The sequence below is a fragment of the Ostrinia furnacalis genome, unplaced genomic scaffold, assembly GCF_004193835.3.
Source record: "Ostrinia furnacalis isolate ACB-3 unplaced genomic scaffold, ASM419383v2 OfSCF2702, whole genome shotgun sequence".
Taxonomy (NCBI): domain Eukaryota; kingdom Metazoa; phylum Arthropoda; class Insecta; order Lepidoptera; family Crambidae; genus Ostrinia; species Ostrinia furnacalis.
The window spans coordinates 564904-583677 of record NW_021132941.1 but is presented as its reverse complement, the minus strand read 5'-3'; the positions used below and the strand labels follow the sequence as shown (position 1 = coordinate 583677).

At 36.9% G+C, this 18774-nt stretch overlaps 1 protein-coding gene across 2 annotated transcripts in view; it reads right to left on the bottom strand.

The window, feature by feature from the left end:
- The window catches only part of LOC114356229 (zinc finger matrin-type protein CG9776), a 28748-nt gene extending 19460 nt beyond the window's left edge, over positions 1 to 9288 (bottom strand). Inside the window, exons 1-7 of one of the 2 annotated variants that reach the window (XM_028309311.1) lie at positions 8900 to 9288; positions 8463 to 8649; positions 7489 to 7682; positions 7164 to 7297; positions 5975 to 6103; positions 2966 to 3069; positions 1416 to 1534 (exon numbers count right to left, since the gene is read on the bottom strand). In XM_028309311.1, the coding sequence (XP_028165112.1) occupies positions 1416 to 1534; positions 2966 to 3069; positions 5975 to 6103; positions 7164 to 7297; positions 7489 to 7682; positions 8463 to 8649; positions 8900 to 9205 (1173 nt within the window). In that variant the 5' untranslated portion in view covers positions 9206 to 9288. The remainder of the gene's footprint in view (positions 1 to 1415; positions 1535 to 2965; positions 3070 to 5974; positions 6104 to 7163; positions 7298 to 7488; positions 7683 to 8462; positions 8650 to 8899) is intronic. The other variant, XM_028309310.1, reaches the window with a different exon arrangement.
- Between the last annotated feature and the right edge of the window lie 9486 nt (positions 9289 to 18774).

Sequence of the window (18774 nt, the reverse complement as noted above, 5' to 3'; positions counted from 1 at the left end):
GGAGCAGCCACAGTAGGTAACACAGAGTCGTTCAGGTGAGTGCCAGGAAGAGGTGCAGCAACCGCAGTTAAGGAACGGCTGGGACGAACAAGGATAGGCGCATCCAGCTCGTAAGCCTTGATAGGGTTACACTGGTTGAGGCGCTCCTTTTCAAGACTTGGAAGCCTGTGGGTAACGAGCCATTGGACGTGGAGAGGGTAATTAATTATACACATATTTTCTACTTTGCCGAACATTTGCACGAGAACGGTTTGTTCAAAACATATGAATTTGGTCTTATTTAATGCAGGATTAAATTCCCTTCAACCGTCAGGAAGACCACTTTTCGATAGGGTAAGTCCTTTACGCGGTATAACCGGAAAACCGAAAAAGCGCCCCTTTCCGGGGCCCCCACCACTTAAGCACAACTCCGTCGAAGTCGAAAACCTAGGAGAGTCTTAATGGGCAACCAATGAAGCCGTTAAAGCAAGTAAATCTTTTGTTTGAATTATTTCCGATTTAATCAATTTTTGTGTTTAATTCTACTGGCCTATTGGGGCGTGAGATCCGATTGTGGGTGAGATACAAAGAATTACAGCTCGGGAGCATTTGCATTCAATCAACTTGAGATTACAATGACAAGTTTAGGTATTTGACGACGGCCGAAAATGGAAGTAAGGGGAACGACTTGCATAGTTCATGGAACTCACTTAGGTGGTAATTTTGATTCGATTATGATTTTGCAAGTTTTGACTTAGAGCATTGCCCCTTTTACATGCGAATGACTTAGCAATATTTTGCGGGAACAAGTGGGTGGATTGTGTTAAAAATGATTCATATTTTTATTGATCACAGAAATAATTTAGTGAGTAGAATATTTAACATCTAATAGCAAATTTTTAGTCAGTCTGGTAAATGTTTAAAATGCAAGTAATGCAAAGATTTGTTTTTAATTCATCAGGTCATCAATCAATATGTAAAATGTGGTAGAATCTTCCGTGAAAAATGATGCTTTACGGTAATGGCAATGACTTCAATATTCATCCAAATCTCTATGTTGTGAATAGATTATGCATCATTCTATTATTATTCTCGCCACGCACGCTACGGATTAAAGTGCCTTTTATGTAACACCACTGTATCAACACAATTAACAATAAATGCTTATCTTATCTTAAAGCTTGTCATTCATCGTTTTATACTTATGGCCTACTGTCCACAGCGCCAGTGCCCCCTTGTGTCGCTACGTCGCTGCCGTCTACAATGTTTCATAGTTTTGTACCAAGCGTATAGGGACGAATAAAAAGCCTTTATAAAGCGACGCCTCCGTGGTCAAATGTTTCATAGTTTTGTACCAAGCATATAGTGAGGAAGGAATACGCCTCCGTGGTCAGTTAGTAGGTCTAAAGCTCGGGTTATTGGGTGAACAAACTCACGGTATAGTTCTTGGAGTGTTGCACGGACTTAAGATGCGCGGAGGCGCAGTGCAGGTCGCCGATGAACTGGTCGCACAGCTTGCAGTACCACGCCGTCGAAGGCACGAAGAATTGCAGACCTGCGTAAACACAGTACTTACTTCACACACACATAATACTACGAGGATTGCGATAGAATAGAAGATGATTGCAGTAATTAATTTTTAAACCAGATTTAACACTATGTGTGACTTTTCACAACTCCCCACACTAGGGTCTTTCGAGTGTCGTCGTCTTGCCAGCGCTTGTGCTAGCTTCGCGTCGTCCATTTTCAATTCGTCGAATGCGCGAGCGCTGGCAAGACGATGACGCTCGAAAGTGTCAAAGTCAGAGTCAAACGTAATCACAAACGATGCTTGCTAAAGTAAAGCAGCAAATAGCACAGCGTTGAATAATAAATAAATATCCTTGGCCCCTCACTATAGGCCTTATANACATTCTCAATAGGTAGTTGAAACAAACCACAGCAAATTTTCATAGGGGACTGTACTATACGATAAACATGTCAGTTAATTTGACAACCTTTGTTGGAAACATTATTCAATGAAAATATTGTCCGAACCCTTGGTATTTCTCTTCGACAAATACTTTAACACATTGTAAACCACTTTTCTTTCACGACTATAAAAAGATTTTAGCAATTTCATTCATAAAATCAATTGCGCACATTTAAAATAAAGTTTGTTTACACTTTGACAGCAATAGACTGACATGCAAGGTGACATGTCAATGAAGTTTTCAGTTACTGTTGCCATTAAAAGAAATTAGTACCATTGGTTTTCCGCAACATGGCGAGGGTTTTTATGTTCCTGGTCAGGCTATACAGTAATTAATTTTTGAACCAGATTTAACACTATATGTGACTTTTCGCAACTCCCCACACTAGGGTCTTTCGAGTGTCGTCGTCTTGCCAGCGCTTGTGCTAACATCGCGTCGTCCGTTTTCAATTCGTCGAATGCGCGAGCGCTGGCAAGACGATGACGCTCGAAAGTGTGAAAGTCAGAGTCAAACGTATTCACAAACGATGATTGCTTAAGTAAAGCAGCAAATAGCACAGCGTTGAATAATAAATAAATATCCTTGGACATTTTACACCAAGCAAAGCGTGTACTATGGGTACTAGACAACGGATAATAATAATAATAGAGCTTTGTGATTGGTTCGTGTGTCACCCTGTGAGACCTCATAGTAATGTTTGTGAGTCATAAGTTTTTTATTTTTTACTTAGGCCCCTTCCAGGGCGCTTATACACGTCCCAAATAGATTGCCCTGCGACCACTTCGGGACAACATAAGTATGTGTATACTTATGGGCCTGGTGCTGAGAAGTGGCGGAAAAAACTCATGCCCGTTTTCACCATCAGTAACTAATTTTTAAGTGACCCCTATGAAAACGAAATTCCTGTCATGTGTTACGTTGGGTTCACTTAAAAATTAGGGATTGATGTTGAAAACGGGCATCAGTCACCTTAAGAAAGACGTAGTGTTGTTTGTTTAGTGACATCAGCTCACCTCTGATAGGGGTTCGCTTGGTGGGCGCCGAGGGGATGCTGGGGAAGCCCTCGTTGACGCCCGACACCGAGTGCCACGGCGCCTCCATATGCGCCGCCGCCATCCTGGGGACGATTCCAAAATAATAAATAAATACCTTGGACATTTTACACTGCGCTTCTAGTCCCAAACTAAGCAAAGCTTGTACTATGGGTACTACACTCGCGAGCAAAAGTATGGAATCACTTACATGAAGTTGTTTCCACGCGATCTTGTGTACCAACGAATTTGTTAGTAACAAAAAAAGTGGCACCATTTTAAAGATTAAACTTTTATCTTTAAATTTATACCAAATTTATTTAAATCACACCAGTATTTAAAAAGATATCCCGGCTGATGTGAAGAAGTAACGAAAAAGACATGTATCAACTGTTTGATACGTCGCGAGTTGCGGCCTATTTACCCCCTATAAAAGCACGCGTTTTCAGATTTTTGCTTTCACACGTTGATTCATACACATCTCCGCTTCTTTTGACACTTTACCTGGGATTCTACACCTTCAGAAGCAGCACAAATCGTTGCACTATTGCAAGAAGAGCTCAGCCAGCGGACTGTCGCACGTCAGCGCCACATAAGCCAGTCCGGGGTTTCGAAAGTTTTAAGACGCTTTCGGGAGACTGGTGGCTTTATCTCGAGACCAAGTTCTGAACAGAGCCGATGCACATCGCAAAGGAAAGACCGTTTTTTCATGTCAACCACTCTATGAAATCGTCATTTGACTGGAATCGACGTCCAGCAAGAGCTCAGAAATGTTCGTAGGATAGCTGTTAGCGAGTGGATAGTTTGTCTAAGATATAAGCAATAGAATTTGACTCCAAAAAGGCCTGCCACAGGCTCGAAACTGACGGCAGGTCACCGATAAGCACGCTTTCAATTTGCTCGTACACATCTCGATGGGAAGTCGAGCAAGCCACCCCCATAAGCCACTGTTTCAACGAACCAGCACTGCACAAATCGCTGCCCAGACCGCCTATAAGCCCGACCTCTTCGACTGCTACACTGCAAACACAGTTTGCATTCATCGGAGAACAGAACTCGCATCCATTACTCGCCTTCCCATCGAGATGTGTACGAGCAAATTGATAGCGTGCTTATCGGTGAACTGCCGTCAGTTTCGAGCCTGTGGCAGGCCTTTTTGGAGTCAAATTCTATTGCTTATATCTTAGACAAACTATCCACTCGCTAACAGCTATCCTACGAACATTTCTGATCTCTTGCTGGACGTCGATTCCAGTCAAATGACGATTTCATAGAGTGGTTGACATGAAAAAACGGTCTTCCCTCTGCGATGTGCATCGGCTCTGTTCAGAACTTGGTCTCGAGATAAAGCCACCAGTCTCCCGAAAGCGTCTTAAAACTTTCGAAACCCAGGACTGGCTTATATGGCGCTGACGTGCGACAGTCCGCTGGCTGAGCTCTTTTTGCAATAGTGCAACGATTTGTGCTGCTTCTGAAGGTGTAGAATCCCAGGTAGAGTGTCAAAAGAAGCGGAGATGTGTATGAATCAACGTGTGAAAGCAAAAATCCGAAAACGCGTGCTTTTATAGGGGGTAAATAGGCCACAACTCGCGACGTATTAAACAGTTGATACATGCCTTTTTCGTTACTTCTTCACATCAGCCGGGATATCTTTTTAAATACTGGTGTGATTTAAATGAATTTGGTATCAATTTAAAGATAAAAGTTTAATCTTTAAAATGGTGCTACTTTTTTTGTTACTAACAAATTCGTTAGTACACAAGATCGCGTGGAAACAACTTCATGTAAGTGATTCCATATTTTTGCTCGCGAGTGTAGACAACGGATATAAACATACTTAAATACTTTTTTTTGTAAATACATACTTATCCTACTTCCTACTAATATTATAAATGCGAAAGTTTGGATGTCATGATGTCTGGATGTTTGGATGTCTGGATGTTTGTTACTCTTTCACGCAAAAACTACTGAACGGATTTTGTTGAAACTTTACAGTATTACTGTTTATAACCCAGATTAACATATAGGCTATAATTTATGACGATCTGTGACATACAAAATTTCACACGGGTGAAACCGCGGGCAAAAGCTATTATACATATAAAACACCCTGTCCAATACAAACAAATATGTTCACACGCACACAAATGTTTGTACTGTGCGGGAATCGAACCCGCTACCTCCGGTATAGTAGTCCGTTTCGAACCACTACACCAAATGACCGACAAAAATCAATACACTTTTAACACTCAAGTCTTCACTTTTAGACTGAGGCCCGCTTTCCATCAAGGCGGAGCAGAGCAGAGCGGAGTGTTTTGAATAACCAATCAAAGAAGAACGGTCATCTGTGACCCAGGCCCGACAGAAACGACATTCCTCAGTTTTTTTGTCATGGTCTTAATTAGTTAATATTTTTTATTTTCGAAATCTATGTATAACACCAAAATATTACCCCTGTTTTTGTTCAGGCGTTGTACAAAAACTAATACAAAATGCCTATTTATCACCAAAATTGGTAAATGTATGTAGGTACCTAAATGTCTATTACAGCTGCTATTACAAATAAAGTGATTTGATTTGATTTGATTTGGAATATATCTAGGTGACCTGGAGATACAGCCGGATTCCGTTCTTCTTTCATTATTTTCACATTTCTTTGCTCCGCGCCGCTACTGCCGCTGCATTTAACAGCAGAATGAATTGCCTAGCATTGTCTAAACTGGCAATGGGCAGGGCACATAGTACCTATGCAGAACAGACGACCTGGCAGTAAGGTTCTACAGTGGAGGCCATGTACCGCAAAACACAGTGCGACGTCCACCCACAAGGTGGATCGACGACCCGATAAAGGTAGCAGGAAGGAGCTGAATGCAGACCGCTACCAACCTCCGATATGGAAGTCATTGGGGGAGGCCTATGTTCAGCAGTGGATGTCCTGTGGCTGAAATGAAGATGAAGAGTGAAAACATTACGACTGAGTATTGTACTGACTTGTGATGCGCCTGCGAGTGCAAATGGTTGAGGTAGTCCTTGGCGGTGGGCGGGAACTCGTTGCACACGCGGCACCAGTGCATTTCCGGGTCGTAGTACACGTAGTTCACCTTCTTGTTGGCCGGCGACCTGGCCACATTACACCATTTTACTTTACGCAATTAACATTGGAATAATACAACTTATTTTAAAAAAAATGAGATTCAAAACCTGTAACGTTTCCATACGCGAAAAGTGGGCGTTACGTTTTATTCAAAACTAACGTCATAGTCCGTACGCGAAAAGTGCGCGTCATAAGTTTACTGATTGGACAGTGTCAGGCGCAATGATGGTAAAGACGGACCGCTCGGATCTCGCGAGAGACGTGTGATTTTAAACGTTTAATTACAAATCGGTAGGGCAATAATTAAAATCATTTTTTTAATAACTTGTTGCGTCCCAACAAGTGGGTAATTTAAAACATTTTTTTTTTGTATTAATGTTGTTTTTTTGCCTTAAAAAACCACGCGAATAAACTAAACCGTTGAATCGTTCCATATCCATATATTTAGTTAGTCACCAATTCACCATAATATTATGTACATTCGATACTAAGATGTTGAAAATGATGATGATGAATGAAATTATTTTTAGTAGTATAAAATCCGTGAGCAGTAAAATACAATCAGCAATCTGGTTAACAAAAGCAACACACTTTCGAGGGACAAAATGACAAAACTTAATGATGATCAAATACTTTAATAGGTTTACATAAGATACATTATAAATTGGCTGTTTTACAGATAGTACAACATAGCCATTATTGTAATATAACACATAATATTACAATCACTTATAGTCAGAATTATATAAATTTTAATATTAAAATTTACAACTAAATAACACTTTTTCATTACAAAAAGCAATAGAAATAAAGCTTACACATTTAAGACCTTATAAAAAGCATTATTAAAATCATATGCTTTAGAATAAATTTTCATGAGTATCGTATTCCAGTCCAGTTTTCAAGACGCAAATCAGTATGGAAGCGAAGCCTGTTAACTTCATAACATCACGTGCATACCTGTATAAATAAATTAACGAATCCAAAGTATTTCATACTCACCTAAATATTTCAATAATATAACCATAACATAAACGAAGATTAAGAATATGCAATACTAGAAATAAAAAATAAAAAGAAACGCACCTAGACTTGCGTTTGGGACGCTCGCGGTCCGAGTCAGCGGAGCCCTCGCGTAGTTCCTGCGCCTCCTCGCCGATAATGCCATTGAGCATGTCCACTACGTTGTTGATCGTCTTCAGCTTGTTCTGGATCTCCAACTATACAAACAGCAGGGCGTAATGCGGCGCACGTCCGTCGGCCAAACTCTCAGTTGTGTGCAAGCTCTAGATCGTAAGCAATAAATACACTACACAACTAAGAATTTGACATGAGCAGAAAAAATATACAGTTGGAGCTGTTAATTTTCTTGAACGAACAAAAATATATCATGTACTTCATAATATCAAACCTGCAACTTGGTGTTTTCTTTTAAGAACCTCTTGGTGTCCGGGCTCGGTGAGCGTTTCGCGTCACCTCGAAGTTCGTTTCGCTGATCTTTCAACGTGTCTAATTCCTTTTTCAATATTCCTGCTTTCTTGATGTAGTCTTCTCTTTGCTTCGATAGAGCGGCCTTCTGGTGACGCATCTCTGACTCTATAGCGGCTGTAGAATGGAAAGACAATGTGAAAGAATTGTCCCTAATATTTTGGGCTAATCAATTTCAATAGAAGCAAATTGGACTTACACTAGTGTTAACATTATGGAAATAGTGATGCTTCACTCATATTAGCAGCAAATACAAACTAGCTGTCAGGCAATTCCTTAACGCTAAGTTTTGCTGTGGAATGTGGTACTGAGATAGATCATGGCAGTCTTTAGAAACCGAAGTTCAGGTAACAGTTACATCAAGAAAAATACCAAGCCTTATGAAAAATAATGTTGCACCTGAAATGTTCTGCAATCACAAGCCGATAAGATAGTGTGCATAGAGTTATGAAGATATAAAATGCTGTATGCTATGCTAAACAGGAGATACCATAACAATCACAACCTAGAACATACCACTAACATCTTGACTGTGGACATACCTATTAGAGGGAGATGGTGAGAAAAATAATGAAATCATTTTCACATGAAAAAACATGCAATGCAATAACCTCCAAAAACTTAACCCATCTAAAAATTAGATTTTTAGTGGTTCACACTTCACATTGTCTAATATTTACAAATTCACACACATTTAACTAAATTATCATATAAATAAATAATACAGTACATACAATAAACAATACTAAATAAAAATATTCATATCAAATAACAAAAACTACATATTGATATGAATTAAACTTTTAACTGGCCTATTACACAAAAGTTATGTAAACGTTTACCTGAAAACAATAATAGAAACCATTGAAACTGTTTCTCAGATACTAATTGACGTACCTTCTTTCTTCATTTGGTCTTCAATGTTGTTGACAAACACAGGTGCGGGAGCAGGAGGCGGTGGGAGAGACATCTGGTTCCACGATGCTATCTCAGGTGGGATCTGAGACGGAGGTACTGGAGGAAAGTCTTCGTATATGCCAGAATATGATGGTTGGTACGTCTGGAAATTTTGAGGATTTGACGGCTGCAAAACAAAAAAATATGGTTTTAAAGTTTTAGTAATTTATCAAAATGCGTGTTTATAATGTCTGCTTTGCTTATGCTTAATTATTGACACCAGTGAGTCTGATTCGACACAATAGCAACACAAAGTGTTTGTTTGTTGCTCAGAAAAGCATGTACATTGAATGATTAAGCTGCCATATTTGATGTTACAAATTGAACTTCTTTAATTAGTTATTAATGTGTAAGAGTATTAGTAATGAAATGCGTACTTCAGGTCGGAAATTTGGTGGTGGTGGAGGACCGGTGGGGAAGTTTGGTTCTTGATTTTGACCATCCCATAGCTCACTTGGTTCTGGCAGTTTGGATATTTCACTCAAGATGTTGTCATCCAAAACATCCTTATCGTTCCTGCGAGGAGAGCGCGCGCGTGCATCAATGTCCCTCCGCATCGGGCTCCTGCTCCGGCTTCTCTTCCGCGATCGAGACCGCCGCGAGTACTCCGCTGGTCGCCAGTTACGTTCTCGATCCCGTTCTCTCGGTGGTAGTCCATAGGGCTTTCTAGGATCCCTCGACATTTTTAACACTTTTTGTCACAATTTGTGTGAAAAATTACCACAAAACAACAAGGCACGCTACATTTGACATAGGTACGTCTGCCATGTTGTTTAATTAGAAAAAAAAAAGGACATAGACTACTGAGTACAGATTAGAAAAATCACAGTTTAAAAATACTAGGTATTTTTTGTATCTCTTGTACAGCGCCATCTTTTTTTTTGTACACAATATTTTGTTGTACAAAACTTAGACACTTGCGTTTCGAAATAATTTTATAGATGTCGCTATGCTGTAGAAATTCAATTTACCCACTAAGGCCCGGTTTTTTGATTCGTAGTTAAAATAACCAACGGTCAAATTTGACAGATGTCAAATGACAAGTGGTTAAATATAGAAAAAAATGTTTTTCGAACAAAGGTTAGCTTGACTTTTAGTACATTTTTGAACTATTTGTTTACATTTTGTTAATATTTAACCATTAGTAGCAAAATTTAACAATTAGTTAATTTAACAATTAGTTATTTTAACTATGAATCAAAAAACTGGGCCTAAGTTCAACTCATCTCACTTTTTAGGGTTCCGTAGTCCTGCCTGACAAGGAACCCTTATAGTTTCGTAATGTCCATCTGTCTGTCTGTCCGTCCGAGGTTTTGCATGGAAACTGTTAGCACTAGAGAGTAATTTTGTGGAGGTAGGTATGTACTTTGATCAAATTTTAGTGTAGCTCCCCTACATGTAAAGTGGGGATGATTTTTTTTTCTCATCTTCTACCCCATCGTGGGGGCTATCGTTGGATAGGTCTCTTAACTGTTAGCTTGAAAAATCTGGAAAAATTTCATAATAATAGTGCTTTTGTAGATGACGACTATTACTCTTAAACTCGGTTTAACTCATGTATTATAAAATTTCATACCTAATAAAAATACCTTTAAGAAATATTAAAATGCTTCTGAAATATAGGTATTGTGAGTACGACTACTACGGAACCCTACACTGCGCGTGGCACGACACGCACTTTTTTTAGGGTTCCGTAGCCAAATGGCAAAAAACGGAACCCTTATAGATTAGTCATGTCTGTCTGTCCGTCCGTCCGTCCGTCCGTCCGTCTGTCCGTCCGTATGTCACAGCCATTTTTTCCGAAACTATAAGAGCTATACTGTTGAAACTTGGTAAGTAGATGTATTCTGTGAACCGCATTAAGATTTTGATGCAAAAATAATAATAAATATTGGGGGCTCCCAATACTTAAAACTGAAACTCAAAATTTTTTTTTTCGTCAATACGTGTGGGGTATCTATGGATAGGTCTTCAAAAATGATATCGAGGTTTCCATAATACTTTTTTTCTAAACCGAATAGTTTGCGAACAATCAATGTGGAACCGCCATCACACGACGTAGTGGCCAAAGCTATCCTATCCCTCAAGATTGGCAAGGCCCCAGGACTCGACCTTATCATCGCAGNCACAAATTTCGCAAATCAGTCCGAGTAGAGTCAATGCACTAATTTAAGGAATTTGTGAAGTTGTTGTTATTGTTTAAACAAGATTAGTATACCGTTTTAATGAGGATAGACTAGAGAAGTTTTGGTAAAATCCTAAGATCGCTATCTCTTTTAAAAAAAAAATTATACCCATGTAAACCTTAATGTTCAGTCCATTTTTAACTTTTCGGAAAATTTCAAAGCTGAATTTAAAAAAAACTAGATGATATTTGCCAGTAAATTTAAATTTGATGCAACCCTACATTAATGCACGTCAAAACAAAATATTTACTTTAGGGCTGCGCCTAGTAGTTTATTTTTAAATCGAAATTAAATGATGCGATTTGGGTATTTTGGTGAAATTACTAAAAAAATTAATTTAAAAGTAGCCGCCTGGCATGGAACGTGTTATGGGGGCTGAAAATATAGGAAATGACCCATTCTATCCGCCAAATCATTTTGGCACACGATGCGCCAAACACCCTGTATTATGTTCATCTCATCTCACTTTTTAGGGTTCCGTTGTCCTGCCTGACAACTCTGACAAGGAACCCTTATAGTTTCGTAATGTCCATCTGTCTGTCTGTCCGTCCGAAGTTTTGCTTGGAAACTGTTGCAGTAATTTTGTGGAGGTATGTATTTTGATCAAATTTTTAGTGTAGCTCCCCTACATGTAAAGTGGGGATGATTTTTTTCATCTTCTACCCCATCGTGGGGGCTATCGTTGGATAGGTCTTTTAACTGTTGGCTTGAAAAATCTGGAAAAATTCATAATTAATAATAGTGCTTTTGTAGATGATCAGTTAGTATAAGAGTAATAGTCGTTTAACTCATTATACCTATTATAAAATTTCATACCTAATAAAAATACCTTCAAGAAAATATGAAAAGTAACTTTAGATGAAGTAATTAATGCTTTTGAAATATATTGTGAAAACGACAACTATGGAACCCTACACTGCGCGTGACACGCACGACACGCACTTGACAATTTTTTTATTGTTATCGGAGTTCATCATAATTTATTTTATTTTATTACTGCTTAGTTTTCAGTTTTTATAACACCGAAATGAAGGAAATTATTGATAATATAATTATAATTTTATTATGGCTAGTTGACTAATGCAGAATGTCCCTGTTTTTGACACTTGATTTTTTAACTTTAAGTTAAAAAAATAATCCTACTGAAAGTCTGATTATAAATTAAAAAAAAACCTACTTGTACAGCACTAGTTTTTCCTGTCATGGAGAGTCACATAATATTACGGCTACGAATATTATCTGAAGCGTAGACTAGTAGATGACTACGAGCTAAATTTCGTAGCGCAAAGAATCGTAGACCGTAGCACCAGCCAGACGCCGGCTTTTTAGAAGTTGTATGTGTCCTATGCCAATTATTTGTCATTTTACTTTAAGTTTTGTATTAGAAAAGTTGTAAATCATTGTTCATGCTCGTAATATTTCAAGTTTACCATTATGATGACTGTTATAAAAATTCAAATTGTAATCGTTATAACTTATTATAACACACTAGCTTTCCGCCCGCGGCTTCGCCCGCGTGGAATTTTGTCTGTCACAGAAAAACTTTATCGCGCGCGTCCCTGTTTCAAAAACCGGGATAAAAACTATCCTATGTTCTTTCCCGGGACTCAAACTATCTCTATGCCAAATTTCATCAAAATCGGTTGCGAGGTTTAAGCGGGAAAGCGTAACAGACAGACAGACAGACAGACAGACAGACAGACAGACAGAGTTACTTTCGCATTTATAATATTATATTTTAATATTTTATAATATTATATAAATATATAAATATATAATATATAATCCCAACTAATATTATAAATGCGAAANACTTGGCCGGTTTTTTTATTGTTATTCCGATATGAACTCCGGTTCATCATAATTTATTTTATTTTACTGCTTAGTTTTCAGTTTTTATAAAACCGAAATACAGGAAATTATTGATATCATTATAATTTTCATTTGTTAATTATTATGGATAGTTGACTAATGCAGAACTAATGTCTATGGCCCGGTTTTTTACTTTTGATTTTTAACTTTAAGTTAAAAAAATATTACAGAAAGTCTGAATAAAGAATAATAAAAGTTACCTACGTAATAAGTATGTACAATAGTTTTTCCGGTTAGGGAGAGTCTCACATTATTACGGCTACGAATTTTATCTGATGCGTAGACTAGATGACTACGAGCTACATTTCGTAGCGCAAAGGATCGTAGACCGTAGCACCACCAGCCAGACGTCAGTTTTTTAGAAGTTGATTGTGATGATGACTGTTTTAAAAATTCAATTGTAATTGTTTATTATTATAACACATAATACGTTTCCAGTGGAACTAGCTTATGAAGATTCCGAAGATAGCATAAAAAGTTTATTGGTCGAGGAATAATAGTACAATACCCACGACAGTTTACCTTAATAAACTTCACTAAAAATTGTGCACGATTGTTTTGTTGCAGCTTTATTATTTTTTGTATTAAATTTCAACTTTCTACTAATCGTTGCTCAAACCCTTTCATTCTGAAACAAAGTTTCGCCGATTGTGAAACAATATTTTTGAAATTTGCTCGTGATTATGAACGGCTATTATCCCTTGATCAACAGCCTACTGAATTAGCAAATTGTTTGCAACGTCTAGTTTCACTACGTACTGAAGTGGAGCGGTTTGGGCAATGCATCTTGTCACCTTTGCCTTACCTTCACCTTGCCGAGTCGGAAGCTGATTGCTGATTTAGTCTGTGGGACCGCTCCGTTGCCGCATCGCCCTGCATGGCAGGCAATGGCGGGGCAGCAAAACAGCCGCGCCGGGTGAAGCTCAGGCATAACCGCGCGGCCGCACCGAGCGCATGCGCGAGATCGCGGGTTACGCGGGAAAACACGCCATTGGTACACGAGTGACATAAAAAAATAAAAATAATCAAAACTTTTTTCTATTTTCGAAAATTTGTGTGCCAGTGTTTTTGTTTAGGACGTTAGCGTGAGCGGTTCACAATGAAGTATAAGGTGAGTTCTTTTTCAGCTACCCGCAAGATGTTTTTTTTCCAAATTATCAGAGGAAAGAGTTACCTAATTTAAAATTTAAAATAAACATAATCATTAAATAATTAAACATATTACTTATTATGATTCGTATTTACAATTTAGCTAAGTTACGAAATCCTTACATAAAAACTTTTTAATATTAGACTAAACCGCACTTAATATTATGTTCGTAAAGTGTGAAATTAGATGATAATAAAAAAATAAGTACCTACATAAATTATCTTATCCACATCTATCGGATATCGCGTAGAAATACTTTATGACTTCATTACATATTTTTTTTAACGTTATAACATTAACGTTTATCTTAATTATTTTGTTAATTAATAGATGCATCATATTATGAGAATTATTAGTTAGTATTGATTATCGTAATCGATCATTTCTTAAATTTTGAGATTTATCAAAACTATTTGCATACAATGATGGGCATGACATGTAGGAGTCAGTCACCTTGGGATGTGAAGTTTTAAATTACATGTAATTTGAAATATAATTTTAGGTAATTATTAAAACTAACAACTAGAAGTCTACACGTTGACAAAAGGTTTCTATGGAATATTACCCACGACATTTTTGAAATAACGACGATTTCTACGGAACATACCCACGACACTGTTGTCCCGAAGCAGTGGTAGGGTTAAAGTCATACTGGGACATGTAAAAGAGCTTCTTATAAGTCTACTTGTAAAATAAATGAATTTGAATTTGAATAAATACCCAAACATGGACGGAATGGACGGGATATTAAAAGTACGTTATTGTCAAACATTAGCTATTTCTTTACTAAACCAATTTAAGTGCCCTTCACAAGCCGTTAAACCTAATTATCACTGAATAAACCATAGTTTTGTAACGTCAGCTTTTACTCAGTTTTTGTAGGGTCTGTGCTGACTGCTGATGTCGAAAGAGTAACCCTGGTCGGGGTGCTTATCGTACGGTTAATGAAACTTAAATGAGCATGAATGCAGTTTCGAAACGTAACTCAAGATCAAGATTCAAATGATGAAGGATTTGATATCTTTATGAGAATACCATTATTTTGATTATGCAAGAAAAAACGAAAAATAAAAACGAAACAAAAAATTAACCTTTAGGGTTTTCATGAATTGACCGGATAAAAATTCCAAGACTCCAAAAAACCTGCACTAAAAATAGAAAATAATTACATTATTTATTTATTACGACAAAATTGTATACCATTTTTAGGGGTACCGCTTAAAAATCTGAATAAGGGTCGGACTTACATGAACGGTACCCCGACGCGACGACATTATAGAGCCATTATTTTTTTTGTTAGTTTATAGTTTTTTTTTGTGTCGGGGTTTTTAAAAATTGTATTGATCATGAATGCGTGTGGGCAAAGCCGCAGGAAGGAGGAGTACTTAATTATAATAAAATATGATTAGAACATCATCACGAAAGATGGATCCAACGATAAACCTTTTTCATGACTAATTATCATGAACAAGTCTAGTAGATAAGTGGCTCTGTGAGAAGCATCCATTATAAACAATGTAGGAAGTGACGGACACGTATGACCACAGATGAACAATGATACTTGAGGCATACTTAAATGGTGTTTTTTAACTCAACGTTGGTTTAATTCAGAGTATTTTTGCAGTAATTAATGCGAAAATGAGTTAGCTGCAAAAACGAATCCTAAAGAGGGTTCATAGTGAAAAACATTAATGTTGATTTAAATATGCTATAATAAGCCTTAACTAGCCGGAGTCTGAATCTGAATTAGAATCAGAATTTTTATCTGCGACTTTCATATTCGTAATTATTACTGTTTGTTTCTTTAAAGTTTTATTATTTTAATTATAGCAATTTCTTTCAAAATATTCCAGCGAGGAGTCTAAATAAGAATATTTTCATATTATTTAGATCACAAACGTAGGTTAATAAGTAATCTTAATCAGTTCTCACGGGTGTTTTTAGAAATAATTTCATGGATGAAGTATGTGCTGACGAATCGTAAAACAGAAGCCTCCACTATTGTTCTGCTGCAAGAACAATCCAACCAGTCAGTATGTCAGATCCACAGAGACACCTTATCAGGTCGTTCTTCTAATATTAAAAAGTTAAAAATATATTTTAGAAGACAACATATCCACATTATCCACTGTCATGTTTTTGAGACAAAGAATTACTTTTCATTCACGGTTTTTTTTTTCAAATTACTCGGCCCAAGAATCGAACCCGCTGCATTCAACGCGAATTACCACGCTACTACGCCATCGGGATCAAACATGCCTGCTTCTTGCCACGCTGAATTTTCTGCCAATATTTCATTGTAATATTAGTTCATCATACATTAGGTATATTATACCTGAGCTGATGAGCGTTAATGAAATTCAACTATTTGATGTTTGTAATCATAATAACATATCTCAGGAGCCCTTCAAAGTGAAAGATAAAAATCTAAATTGCTCCTACAATAACAATAAAATAATAGAACATCTTGTAGCCACGCAGCACCAAGCGATTAGCGTTTTCCCATAAAAAACATTGTTTCACCCACTTATAGGTACCCTTGCTGGTAGGGCAAAAAAAGAATGAGACATGTATGTATAGGCTCCTTAAGAGCATTTGACTATTTGTAAGTACTAATTTAATTAGTCTATACAAATAAAGATAATTTTGATTTGATTTACACTTCAAGATTCGCTTTAAAAAAAGTCTTGAATCCCTTTTCAAGTTACAAAAAATTCATAAATTAATGGTTTAGCGGTGAAAAGGTAAAGGACAGACAAAACTTATTTTCGCATAAAACTTATCTGCCTGTAGGTAATTTATTAGTTAGTTATAGAATGTGTAGGTAATGATCTAATAGGCACGGAGCTTGAGCGTGACCGACTATGGTACTATGTAAATTGTGCCGAAATACCTAAAAACCATAAAAAGGTGCATCAAAACACATCTATTAAAAAACTGCTTAAGATGCCAGTGTTTGGCTTGATGACCGTGAGTGGTAGAAATCTGTTTACAAGTTCTAACAATTCGTGATAAACATGTTTTGTATAATTTCGTTATCTGATCACGTAATTACGTAAAAACTGTTTACCTAGAATTGGTAAGATTGATGGAATTTACTTATGTATGCCTTAACATACCTATATGTATACTGTTACCGACAGGTAACAAACTCTTCGCTAACGTCAATCGTAAGTGCCGCATTCAATGTTTACTATTGTAGTTACGTTCTTATTCCTTTAATTACCGAGTGGCAGTAATTAGTCAATAATTAGAATGTAGCTGGAAAACAATGTCTTGCCGTGGCATCGCCAGTGACTGGCAAGTAGTTGTATAAAAACTTCAACGGTATCATTGTCACAAAAGATCGTAATTTTTCCATAATTCAACCGAAGGTTTCTACTGTGATAATGACCTACTTAAATGGACCTAAACACTAACTAGTGAAACTACAATTTTAACGAACTACTTAGACAAATCTTTATCCGTTTTCATTTTTTTGAAAATCACGATAGATAATGTTGTTAAAAACAAGTAGTTTTAACTGTAAATATTTATGACAGTTCAGAATACTAAAACTTCAGGTTAAAATCCAAGTAGGTATATTATTCTTATCTGTATTATTTTAGTAGAAATTAAAGGGGTCTTTAGAAATAAATATTTTATGTTACTATTTAAATCTTACGTACCAGGTCAGAAACGTTTGACGGCTGAACCATTTGCGATATTTCTCAATTTTGTATTATTGAAAACAAGAACAAACAATAACATCGCCAAAATTGGGTCTCATGTTCACGAAACAATGCTCAAAAATATTTGCTAAAGTTATCAATAACCGCCCATTGTTTCTGTAACGGTATTTACAAATTTATTTTATTCAGCCGCGGTGCGTGTACGGAACTCGACTAATAATTTGGCTCATTTATTGTATGGCACAATGACATTTACCTGAAAATCTTGTAATCATGTATGTTGACCTGAAGAACAGGATCTGTACTAAAAGCTTTCTACTCTATCCATATTTCTCATGTTTGAGGCACTCGGCCCGCACTAAGAAACACTAACTACTCTGTATTTTATTTAGTAGTAATTTGTTTGTAAAAACTAAACTACACTCGACATCAAATAAATCGCACCTCCCGCGACAAGCATTTTCAAACGTATGCTTCCCCACTTCTCACCAATATTGGCACCATTTGAAAGCCTANTTTGACTCAAGTTTTTGTTCCAAACTCTGCCCTCCATTTTTATCTGTAGCTTCATGATCGTGCTGCATGGCGGGCAATGGCGGGGCAGCAAAACAGCCGCGCCGGGTGAAGCTCAGGCATAACCGCGCGGCCGCACCGAGCGCATGCGCGAGATCGCGGGTTACGCGGGAAAACACGCCATTGGTACACGAGTGACATAAAAAAAATAAAAATAATCAAAACTTTTTTCTATTTTCGAAAATTTGTGTGCCAGTGTTTTTGTTTAGGACGTTAGCGTGAGCGGTTCACAATGAAGTATAAGGTGAGTTCTTTTTCAGCTACCCGCAAGATGTTTTTTTTTTACAAATTATCAGAGGAAAGAGTTAATTTTAAATAAACTTAAACAGTAAATAATATGATTCGTATAAAATTTACAATTTAGCTCCGTTACAAAATCCTTACTTAAAAACTTTTTAATATTAGACTAAACCGCACTTAATATTATGTTCGTAAAGTGTGAAATTAGATGATAATAAAAAACTAGGTACCTACATAAATTATCTTATCCACATCTATCGGATATCGCGTAGAAATACTTTGACTTCATTACATATTTTTTTAACGTTATAACATAACGTATATCTTAATTATTTTTTAAATTAATAGATGCATCATATTATGAGAGTTAGTATTGAATATCGTAATCGATCATTTCTTAAATTTTGAGTTTCATCAAAAAACTATTTACATACAATGATGGGCATGACATGTAGGAGTCAGTCACCTTGGGATGTGAAGTTTTAAATTACATGTAATTTGAAATATAATTTTAGTAATTATTAAAACTAACAACTCAGAAGTCTACACGTTGACAAAAG